Source organism: Terrapene carolina, unplaced genomic scaffold (genome assembly GCF_002925995.2).
Source record: "Terrapene carolina triunguis isolate 2854851 unplaced genomic scaffold, T_m_triunguis-2.0 Scaffold406, whole genome shotgun sequence".
Taxonomy (NCBI): Eukaryota; Metazoa; Chordata; order Testudines; family Emydidae; genus Terrapene; species Terrapene triunguis.
In genome coordinates this window covers 3,068,489-3,080,998 of record NW_020664757.1, presented here as the reverse complement: position 1 = coordinate 3,080,998, position 12,510 = coordinate 3,068,489, and the positions used below count along the sequence as shown (strand labels likewise).

General features: G+C 45.0%; 1 protein-coding gene across 1 annotated transcript in view; it reads left to right on the top strand.

Moving 5' to 3' along the window:
* Positions 1 to 12,510, top strand: part of DNAH14 (dynein axonemal heavy chain 14) — a 439,459-nt gene that overhangs the window by 340,377 nt on the left and 86,572 nt on the right. Inside the window, 2 exon segments of the mRNA XM_029912981.1 lie at positions 187 to 346; positions 3,683 to 3,814. Coding sequence (XP_029768841.1) covers positions 187 to 346; positions 3,683 to 3,814 — 292 coding nt within the window.

Genomic DNA, 12,510 nt, shown 5'->3' with positions numbered 1-12,510 from the left:
GAACACAGAAATTAGTATTAATTTAGAAATTAAAATAATAGTTCAGACTATTGAACCATCTAATCCAGTAGCCTGTCTTTGAGGTGGGCCAATACTGGATGATTTAAATGAAAATATACAGTACCATATTTTGTATGAAACTGCTGATCGTTATTAATTTCTCAAATGTTTCTTTGTTTTTTACAGAGTATATACTCATCCTCCTCCTCTTGTACTAACTGTTATGAATGCAGTTTGTATTCTTCTGCAAAAGAAACCTAGTTGGGCAACAACAAAGCTCCTCCTTGCAGATGCAGGATTCCTCAAAAAATTGGTAACTCTGGATAAAGATAATCTACCAGAAAAGGTAAAGGGATGATATAGTGCCCAATAATTCATCTTCACTTCTTCTAGGATTCTTCAAAGGATGTTGATTTTGTCTTGATAAAGACTGAATTTTGTATAATAACTTTGGGCCAGATTCAGTCCCATGTTGCAGCCCCTTTATGCCACTGTGGCAGGATGAAGGGGCTACAAAGGGGACAGAGGCTGCAGAATCCTACTGTCATGGATAGGCTTTCTCTTCCCAGCATAGACCTGAGATAATACCTTTATGCTGGACTCCCTGGCAGCTCCAGAAGTATGGGCCTTGTCAGGGGCAGGATGGGAGGGTGAGGAAACAGAAAGTCATGAGCACACTGTGCTGTGTGCCACTGTAATTGTCCATAGACCGCTATTACAAACTGACACAATTTAGATTAGCTCGTGGGCTGCTCTGAGTTGAGATGAGGACTGGGGACAGAACAGAGGAGGTGCAGAGGTGGTTTAAAGCTTCCTTTCTCCCCAACTCAACTGGTTTAGTGCTCAATGAAGAACTGGAGGAACACAGAACCTTCCCCTTTCTATCAATATGTAGAAAAGAATGGATGAGTGTAATGCTTTTAGAAAAAATTAAACCAGTAGTTTCTTCTTTGAGTGCTTGTTGGTATATATATTTCAGTTTTGGTGCGCATGCTCCCCATGTGTTTTTTTTGGCCAGCATCTGTTTGGGGCTGCACTGCACCCTGAGTGTCCTTGTGGTCTCATATTGAGGGCATCAAAGGTGGAGGTGGTCCACCTGCAACTCATTTCCTTCTCACTGCCTGTGGCTGTAAAACAGAGCTTCCTAGTATCCATGACATATCTCTTTTTAGCTTATTATACTAGTTCTTTTGCACGTATTAGTGTTAATTTAGGAAAAGATAGGATTAGTTGCCTGTTGGCAAAATTTTTATAAGTTTTTGTTGTTCAGGAAGTTTTTAAATCTCATTTCCCTCAGCAGAATTTTCTTCTTAATATCAAGGTTTAGGGGTGTTGTAATGGTTTGGGGGACCTGCCTACATACAACTTCTGAATTCTCTTTGATATTTTGAACTCAGTATACATCTATATCGAATAATAACCTCCATTTTGTTTTCTAAACACCATTGCAATTGTAAAAACTGTTCTGTGCCTTCACCTTGTGTGAGGCAAACCCACAATCAGACTACCACTGCTCACTCAGCTGCCAAGATTCACCCCTCCAACAGAGCCTGCAGTGACTCAGCACTCAGGCATGCTGTAGCATCCTATCCCTGAGCAGGGCCTGGGTCAAATAACCCCAAGGCACAGATATTTTACTGATGGCACCAGATGTCAGGTTAGTCTGTGCTACAGCACTACTCAGCCAGGAACCCTACCGCTGTCTCACTGTGTTATAGACTCCCTCTGCTTTCAGCCTGCCTTTGGTGCAATTCCTGCCCCTGGTGCAATTCCTGCCCCAGCCTTACCTGAGCCTTGTTCCAGCTTGCTTCAGCCTTGCCCGTACCCTAGTCCGATTGTGCTCCAGCCCTGTTACTGACCCACTCCAGCCCTGCATCCACCTCCTGACCCCCCAGACCCTCAGACTGACTCCCACCCAGCTTCAATCTTTGGCCTGAATTGGGACTCCAACTATAATCCTGATTTGGTTTGTCTCTGGACTCTGACCTCAGTTCTGACCCACAGCCTCTCCCTAACTCAGCCCAGACCCAACTCTATGGCTGTCTTCAACCCTTGTACCTGTTCTTGACCACCTCTCTAACTATCAGGTCTGCCCGCCTCAAACCAGAGCCTGACAGTTTGCACAGACTCCGTACCAGGCACTGGTGAGGACTCAGCTGGAATATTGTGTCTGCACTTTCAGAAATATATGGACAAATTGGAGAGGGTCCAGAAGAGAGCAACAAAAATGATAAAAGTTTTAGAAAACGTGACCTGTGAGGAAAGGTTAAAAAAACTGGGTATGTTTTGTCCTGAGAAAAGAAGACTGAGGGACGACCAGATAACTGTCTTCAAATATGCTAAGGGCTGTTATAAAGAAAATGATCCTATTGGGATCCAGGAAGTCGGTGGATGGAAGCCCACTGCTAAAGGACCTCCCCCCAGTCTAAGGGGGGGATCCATAGGACCTGGAAGCCAAGTGATTCCGGGGCACAACTAATGAAATAACAGGGACAGGAGTGTGGTCAAAGGGTCAAACGAAGGGAACCTGACGGGGACACCGAGCAGAGAACCCCGGAAAGTACTAAAAAAAACTAACTGGACAAATATACCATTGTCTATAGATTTAAGATGAAGTCCAATTTTTCCATCCTGATCTTTACACACAATTATTTCACGGATGCCTTGTTTAATCTCTGCTCTGCGAATTCCAACATCATTTCCAGTTACTGGAGCCACCATATAATTCACAGTGGAGGGTCTTGTTACCAGCTGCCCCTGAGATTGTGTACCTGCAACCATTGGCAAGTTTTTATGTACCTCTTCTTCATTAAGACTCAGACCCATGTACTCAGAAAGTTCTGGGTATAGTCTGGGATAGAGGCTTCCATCTTGAGGGATGGGAGCAGAAGCTTCAGACAAAATTGCTGGATTGGCAGGGTTTGAAGAAAAGGCAGTCTGAGCCTGAATTACCTTGTCCACTTTCAGATCTTCCAGAGAAGGATAGAAAGACATTTTTGTGCAATTTTCACGGCCAAAGTGGAGGCGGTGGCAGTGCCGGCAGCTGCTGTTCCCAGGCCGCTATCAGCGGCGGCTCCAGCTCTTGGCGACACGGCTCTGCTAAGGGAGTGGCGTTGTTGTTGTTCTCCATGTTCACTGTTTGTTGTTCTCCATGTTCACTGAAGATAGAATAAGAAGTAATTGACTTAACTTTCAGCAAGGGAGATTTAAGTTAGATATAATGAAAAACTTTCTAACTGTAAGGATAGTTAAGTAATGGAATAGACTACCAAGGGAGGATGTGGAATCCCTATCATTGGATGTTTTTAAGAACAGGTTAGACAGACACCTGTCAGTGATGTCTAGGACTACAGGGTCCTGCTTCGGCACAGTGGAATGGAGTAGGAGACTTCTCAAGGTCCCTTCCAGCCCTATATTTCTATGATACTATTCTATTATATAAATATGGTGTAAATCTAACTGAAGACAGTAAAATTACTATGTATTTACAGCAGTGAAAATGAGATCATAATCCTGACCAAAGTATTTATAGTGGTTTTTTCTCATCTTCACATAACTAAAAAATATCCAAAAAGATTTTCCATTGTCTTCTCCTTAAGCAACAAAGAATGCTGTAATAACTCTTCAAATCTGTGGGAACTCTAAGTCATTGTTCTAATATTTAACCTGTTCATTTTTTTAGGTGTTTCTGCAATTGAAAAGATATGTAAGATCACCTGACTTTAGCCCATCAAAAGTGGGACTAGTGTCTATTGCCTGTTGCTCCATGTGTCACTGGATTTTAGCTTTAGATCACTACCATGAAGTACAAAAGGTATCTTATTTAATAAAATTATCATTATTTCCGAAAACTCGTTTAATATTCCCAGTAAAATACAAGTCCTTATAAGAATATGTTTGGTAGATGATCTTCTGTTCTTAGAACATGATCTTTCATATACAAATGCATTCAACAATAACTGAAATTAGCTATTTAGGTTAGTAGTAACCTTCATATGAAACAGTTATTCTACTGGAATACTGATTCAGCCTCTTAGCCAAATAGTTACCCATAATAAAGCTCACGGGCCAAATTCTGTTCTTAGTAATATCTGTGCAATCCATCTAAAGGCAGTAATCTCAAAATAGAAATGGTAAAAATTAATTTGCAAAACCCATGCTACTTATATTCCAAGAATTCAACTAGATGCCTTAGAGAATGTGGAATAAAAACAGAAATATTAAAATCTGTGCTGACTCAATCTCACTTCCATGTTATGCAAGCTCGTAGAAACTAGGCATGATTAAAAAGCCAAATAAATTGAGTACCAATGTATTCTTTACTCTCTCTCTCATCATATATAAATCTTGCTACATCTATGACCATCCTTAGTGTCCTTCCCAGGATCTTTTCATTCTTGTCTTGTTAGGAGTTTCAATAGAGAGATCTATGATTTAATAACCCAGAAAACCAATCTTCTGTCTTTTTGAGGTTCTTTCTCTGAATCAAGATTGAGATATATTTGGCGGAGCCATATTGTTCCTGTACTGTGGATAAAGAGAGGTCTAGCCCTTCCTTCCTTCCCTAGGTCCTACCTTCCTATCAGACACTTTTCACCAGTAAATTCACTTTTAAATACAAAAACATCTTTTAAAAATCTTTTATAGAAATTCAATTTTAAGCAAGTTCTAGGTAAAGTAGAAATAGGAATTTAACACTGGCTAAAGAAGAGGGGCAAGATTCAGGTCCCAAGTACTTTTAGATCAGACAATGGACTTGTTTTCAGACCAACTATAGACCCATGCACTTCCCCATGCAGATTGCTCATAGGCTGCTTCTGTAAAAGAAGAAATCTACCAGAGATCTCAGACATACGTTGCAACTTCAGAGGTGATTTTTATTGTTATTTACATCTAAAGAAATAAACCAAGTCAGAGAGTGCACCTTCTAAAATATAGGGTCATGACCCCAGGTCCCACCCTGGAATATTACTCTCCATAGCTCCAGCTGCAGAGGACCTGTGAGGTGTGAACTCTGCAAGATTTGGGGAGTGGGACACAAAAATTACACCTTATGATTCCACTCAGGCCATTTTTGGGCGTGTGTTGTATGCCATCTGAGCCTTGAATTTAGCTGTAAGAGTGTTTTGCACAATATAGTTATGTTCTTAAATAAAATTCACCTGGCATAAACAGTTGATTCAGTAGACTAGGGTAGTTTAACTAGTTACAGCATGTTTAGTTTGACTAAACTCAATATATATGATAACATAACCGATAATATTTAGGTCTGTCAAGTGATTAAAAATTTAATCACGATTAATCGCGCAATTAATCGCGCTGTTAATAGAAATGCAAAAATATTTATATAAATGATAGTTTTCCACATTTTCAAATATATTGATTTCAATTATAACAGAATACAAAGTGTACAGAGCTCACTTATTATTTTTTATTATAAATATTTGCACTGTAAAAATAAAAGCAATAGTATTTTTCAATTCACTTAATTCAAGTATTGTAGTGCAGTCTCTTTATCATGAAAGTTGAACTTACAAATGTAGAGTTATGTACAAAAATCATTCCATTAAAAAATAAAACAATATAAAACTTTAGAACCTACAAGTCCACTCAGTCCTAGTTCTTCTTCAGCCAATCGCCCAGACAAACAAGTTTGTTTATATTTGCAGGAGATAATGCTGCCTGCTTCTTGTTTACAATATCACCTGAAAGTGAGAACAGGCGTTTGCATGGCACTGCATAGCAAGCGTTGCAAGATATTTACGTCCCAGATGCGCTAAAGATTCATATGTCCCTTTGTGCTTCAACCACCATTCCAGAGGACATACCATGCTGATGATGGGTTCTGCTCGATAACGATCCAAAGCAGTGCAGACCAACGCATGTTCATTTTCATCATCTGAGTCAGATGTCACCAGAAGAAGGTTCATTTTCTTTTTTTTGGTGGTTCAGGTTCTGTAGTTTCCGCTTCGGAGTATTGCTCTTTTAAGACTTCTGAAAGCATGCTCCACACCTCGTCCCTCTCAGATTTTGGAAGGCACTTCAGATTCTTAAATCATGGGTCTACTGCTGTAGCTATCTTTAGAAATCTGACATTTGTACTTTCTTTGCGTTTTGTCAAATCTGCAGTGAAAGTGTTCTTAAAACCAACAACATGCTGGGTCATCATCTGAGACTGCTGTAATATGAAATATATGGCAGAATGCAGGTAAAACAGAGAGCAGGAGACATACAGTTCTCCCCCCAGGAGTTCAGCCACCAATTTAATTAACGCGTTATTTTTTTAACGAGCGTCATCAGCATGGAAGCATGTCCTCTGGAATGGTGGCCAAAGCATGAAGGGACATACGAATGTTTAGCATATCTGGCACAAAAATACCTTGCAATGCCAGCTACAAACGTGCCATCCGAACGTCTGTTCTCTCTTTCAGGTGACATTGTAAATAAGAAGTGGGAAGCATTATCTCCTGTAAATGTAAACAAACTTGTTTCTCTGAATGATTGGCTGCACAAGAAGTAGGGCTGAGTGGACTTGTAGACTCTAAAGTTTTACATTGTTTTGTTTTTGAGTGCAGTTATGTACCAACAACAAAATCTACATTTGTTAGTTGCACTTTCACGATAAAGAGATTGCACTACAGTACTTGTATGAGGTAAATTGAAAAATACTATTGGTTTTATCATTTTTACAGTGCAAGTATTTGTAATAAAAATAATACAAAGTGAGCACTGTACACTTTGTATTCTGTGTTGTAATTTAAATCAATATATTTGAAAATGTAGAAAAACATCCAAAATATTTAATACATTTCAATTGGAATTCTATTGTTCAACAGTGCAATTAATCACGATAAATTTTTTAATCACAATTAATTTTTTTGAGTTAATCACGTGAGTTAACTGCGATTAATCGACAGACCTAATAATATTTCCATTTTAGAAATATATACATGGCGTGAAAAGAGAGTGTACAATATATTTATTGGGATTAAACATTTCAACAGTTATCTCATAAGGACAGCACAATAATTGTGTGTGTATATTCAGTGTCTGTGTAATACATACATATTCAAATACATACACAGAAAATGTAATACAAGCAGTTGGGTCCTGTCTTATCCCTTGAACTGTGTGAGGATCCCCAACCCTATTCTGAAGGCAGTTCCATTTCCATTGCACTACATGGAAGACTGTCCATCTGGAGATCTGCATGGTTGGAGGAAACAGGCAGTTGAGCAGGCCCAGCTCTAGGGAATGATGTGCATTGTCCATATTCCAGGCCTCTGTTAATTTGGCAGGAGAAGTAATATAGCCTCTAAATAAGGTCTCAGGGCATCTGCAACCAGGGAAATCCCTGACATTGCAGCTCCACTGGGTCCATGTTCCCAAGAAGTTGAGGTGAGACACAAAGCCTGCCTACTGTCTAGTCCACACCTACAGTAAGTTTCAGAGATTCAAACCCTGCCTCCCAATGAAACCATGTGGGAAGATCTTCATCAGGGAAAGTTTGTGGAATCTTCCTCTCAAGGCCCCTATTTGTGGGGATGTTGAGTATGTGTACATGGAGAATGATAATTTTTAATTCCTTTTTCATTCTTTAATAATGTAAGAAACCACCTTCTATTTAACCCTCTCATAAATTGATGTTCAGAAGAGGGAATCTCACCAGGTATTCTGTTTGGTATGTAGCTAGTGGCTAGAGGCAGGGAAACAGATGGAGCAGGAGCTGAAGCGGAGCATCCAGACCCAAATGGAGAATAGAGCCAGGATGTAGGGAGTTTTAGGTGGAATGGTCATGGAGGGTTAGATGAGAGGTGAAGCCAGTCTGTGTGGGAAGGAAGTTATTTGATAGGCACAGCCTGGGGGCCAGGAAAAGGGTCAGATGGGGAAGTAAGAGAAGTGTATGGGGAGATTAGATTAGGGTAATTGGAAGAAAAAGGAGTGGAGTGGGAGAAGCAGTTACTAGGGAATTAAAGTTGGACAAGGCTCTAGGGTTCACATAAAATCAAGGAGCAAGGGTAGAAACTAAGCAGAAGTGTTAGGAGTAGAAGAACAGGACAGGTAGAAGCACCTGAGGAGACAGCCACTGACAGGAACACTTAGGCCTGGTCTACACTAGGCTTTTATGTCGAATTTAGCGCCGTTATATCGAATTAACCCTGCACCCGTCCACACCAGGAAGCCATTTAGTTCGACATAGAGCTCTCTTTAAATCGATTTCTGTAATCCTCCCCAACGAGAGGAGTAGCGCTAAATTCGAAATGGCCATATCGAATTAGGCTAGGTGTGGATGGAAATCGACGCTAATAGCTCCGGGAGCTATCCCACAGTGCACCACTCTGTTGACGCTCTGGACAGCAGTCCGAGCTCGGATGCTCTGACCAGCCACACCCCGGGAAAATTTGAATTCCTTTTCCTGTCTGGGCAGTTTGAAGCGCAGTTTCTGTTTGGACACCGTGGCGAGCTCAGCAGCAGTGGCAGCAGTGGCAACGATGCAGAGCTCTCCAGCAGAGATGGCCGTGCAATCCAATAGAAAGAGGGCCCCAGCATGGACGGATCGGGAAGTCTTGGATCTCATCGCTGTGTGGGGAGATGAGTCCGTGCTTTCCGAGCTGCGCTCCAAAAGACGGAATGCAAAGACCTATGAGAAGATCTCTAAAGCCATGGCAGAGAGAGGCTACAGCCGGGATGCAACGCAGTGCCGCGTGAAAATCAAGGAGCTGAGACAAGGCTACCAGAAGACCAAAGAGGCAAACGGACGCTCCGGATCCCAGCCTCACACATCCCGTTTCTACGAGGCACTGCATTCCATCCTAGGTGCGGCCGCCACCACTACCCCACCCCTGACCGTGGACTCTGAGGATGGGATATTGTCCGCGGCCGGTTCCTCCGACATGTTAGCGGACGGGGAAGATGAAGAAGGAGATGAGGAGGACGAGGCAGTCGACAGCGCTGGTACCGCTGATTTCCCCGACAGCCAGGAGCTCTTCATCACCCTGACAGAGATCCCCTACCAACCGTCCCCCGCCGTTACCCCAGACACAGATTCAGGGGAAGGATCAAGCAGTAAGTGTTTTAAATATCTAAACATTTATTTACAACATAACTGGCATATTTAAAATATTAACAGTAGCTAAAGTGCTTTAAAACATGTAAACATTTATTTGCAACAAAACAGGAAGATTGAAAATATTAACAGTGGGTAAAGTGCTTCAAAACATGTAAACAGGAAAGTCAAACAAAAGGGGAATCAGTGCAAAGTGTGTCATGATTAGTCTGTCTTTGGGCGCCTCAATATATAGTCCGAACCATTTTCAAAAAATTGCACAATGTCCGCTTCATGATTATAGTGCCCAAAACCCTGCAGTCATTTGTCCCTCCAAGGGCACCTAAGCCAAGAACTGGTCAATGTAACCGGGGATAGAGGCGACATCCTCCGGGGAGAACTCCTCATACACCTCCTGCAGGTGTTTTTCCAGCCTCATCAGCAGGTTCCTGGGCAGGGAGAGCTTATTAGGCCCCCCGTGGTAGGACACGTTTCCCTGCCACAACGCCAGCAGGTACTCCGGGATCATGGCCTTGCAGAGCAGCGCAGCAAATGGCCCCGGTTTCTGCAGGCTGTCCCGGAGCATCTTCTCCTTCTGGCTCTCCGAGACCTTCAGGAGGGTGATGTCTGGCATGACTCCCTGCTGTGAATTAGGTAGGGGAAAGTTAGTATTGGGACTGCTTGCCCGTCCCTTTACAGAACTGCAACCGCCGGTTTACAGCCACGCGGTTTACAGCCGCGAGGGGGTGGGACAGGGCCAGAGTTCATGCTTGCAGGATTGCTGCCAGCAGAGACTCGCATTGCTTTCTATGTGAAAGGAGGCCAGTGCCACTCTTAAAGTTTTAAGCGGCCACAAGTCTACGGCTTACCATGTTTGCCAGCTAGACAAAGTCCGGTGTCCAGCCCTGCTCCTCAGCTCGCCACAGCAAGACCGCAGGCACGGTAGGCGAGGGCCGAAAATTCGACCTTGTCCTCAGTGCGCGTGTGATAGGTGCTCTGCATGGTCTTGTTCACAGAGAAAGACTATGTTCTCTGTTCACAGATACATTGCTCTGTCTCAGGAATTCACTCCCTTTTTCCAATTCCCACAGCCACATCTGCCCAGAGGCTAGCGCACATTAGGAGGAGGAAGAAGAGGACACGGGAAGACATGTTTGCTGAACTAATGGGATGCTCCCGAGCACAGGCAGCCCAGCAGACACAGTGGAGGGAGAACTTGTCCCAAATGCACCGGGCAAACATGGAACGGGAGGAGAGGTGGCGACAGGAGGACAGGCAGGCTACTCAAACGCTGCTTGGACTAATGAGGGAGCAAACGGACACGCTCCGCCGCCTTGTGGATGTTCTGCAGGACCGGAGGCAGGAGGAGAGAGCCCTGCTGCAGTCTCTCTGTAACTGCCCTGCCCCGCCACCAAGTCCCATACCCCCCTCACCCAAAGTCCAAACACGGAGGGGTGGAAGGGGCCGTGAAAAATTTCACGCCACCCCTGCGGACTGCTCTAGCACTAGAAGGCTCTCATTCCCCAAAATTTGAAAAGTCCTTTCCTACCCGCCTCACACAAGACCCCGTCCAAGTTTCACCCCCCCGTTCCATGTGCGGTTGTTAATAAAGAATACGTTTCTGTTCATTTCTGTTTCCATCCTCTTCTTTTGGAGGGGAGTCTGTCTGAAGGGGGGGAAGGGGCTTGGTCATTGGACAGGACAGTCACCTTTAGCAGGGGGCAGGTGCAGCAGCAGGGCACATATACAGTGCAGTGACTAGTTATCCTGGTCAGTCTGGGAGGTGGTTTTCATGTTCTGTGTGGTGGGGGGGGTGGTGTTGCTCTGTGACTTGGTGGCGGGGGAGGGCAGTTACAGATCTTATGCAGCGGTCCTTACCCTGTATCACAGAGCCGCGCAGCAGGGGATCTGTAACCCTCCTCCCCCTGCAAGACAGTCACATAGCCGACACATACACGCAGTCCCGGCCAGGAGGGCTGGCAGGCTCCGTTGAAACAACCAGTCCACCACCGCGGAGCCTGTCATTCCTGGAGTTTAGAAGCATCATTTGCATCACAACACTAAACCCGCCCCCCGCCACAGTCTGCGTCCCAGGTTTAAAACATTCCCGCGAAAACAGTAATAAAGACAATGGTGTCCATTAACAAAACAGAACAGATTTTATTTTTTGGGAAGGGGGTGAAGGGGGTATGTGATTGGAGAGGATAGTCGACGGCAACTGGGTAAAGAAACGGGGGCAAGTTCTGCTTCTGTGCCCACAAACTTAAAAGTCACTGGGTACCCTGCTCAGCCTTGAAACTGGCTTTCAAAGCCTCCCGGATGCACAGCGCGTCCCGCTGGGCTCTTCTAATCGCCCGGCTGTCTGGCTGGGCGTAATCAGCAGCCAGGCTATTTGCCTCAACCTCCCACCCCGCCATAAAGGTCTCCCCCTTGCTCTCACACAGATTGTGGAGCACACAGCAAGCTGCAATAACGATGGGGATATTGGTTTCGCTGAGATCACAGCGAGTGAGTAAGCTTCTCCATCTCCCCTTGAGACGGCCAAAAGCACACTCCACCACCATTCTGCACTTGCTCAGCCGGTAGTTGAAGAGTTCTTTTTCAGTGTCCAGGGCGCCAGTATAGGGCTTCATGAGCCAGGGCATTAGCGGGTAGGCTGGGTCCCCGAGGATCACTGTAGGCATCTCCACATCCCCAACAGTTATCTTGTGGTCCGGGAAGTAAATACCTTCCTGCAGCCGTCTAAACAGACCAGAGTTCCTGAACACGCGAGCGTCATGAACCTTGCCCGGCCATCCGACATAGATGTTTGTAAACCGTCCCCGATGGTCCACCAGTGCTTGCAGCACCATTGAAAAGTAGCCCTTTCGATTGATGTACTGGCTGGCCTGGTGGCCCGGTCCCAGGATAGGGATGTGAGTCCCATCTATAGCCCCACCGCAGTTTGGGAATCCCATCGCAGCGAAGCCATCTATGATGGCCTGCGCGTTTCCCAGGGTCACTACCTTTGACAGCAGTACCTTGACGATTGCCTTGGCTACTTGCAGGACAACAACCCCCACGGTAGATTTGCCCACGTCAAAGTGGTTCGCGACTGACCGGTAGCTGTCCGGCGTTGCAAACTTCCAGAGGGCTATGGCCACTCGCTTCTGGACAGTCAGGGCTGCTCGCATGCGGGTGTCCTTGCGCTTCAGGGCAGGGGACAGCAAGTCACAAAGTTCCAGGAAGGTCCCCTTCCGCATGCGAAAGTTTCGCAGCCACTGGGATTCATCCCAGACCTGAAGCACTATGCGGTCCCACCAGTCCGTGCTTGTTTCCCGGGCCCAGAATCGCCGTTCAACAAAATCCACATGCCCCATTGCCACCGTGATGTCCTGGGCGCTGGGGCTCGTGGTTTCTGACAGCTCTGTGCTACTCTCCGACTTCAGGCCCTCACGGCGGTGCCGTAGCCTCCTCGCCTGATT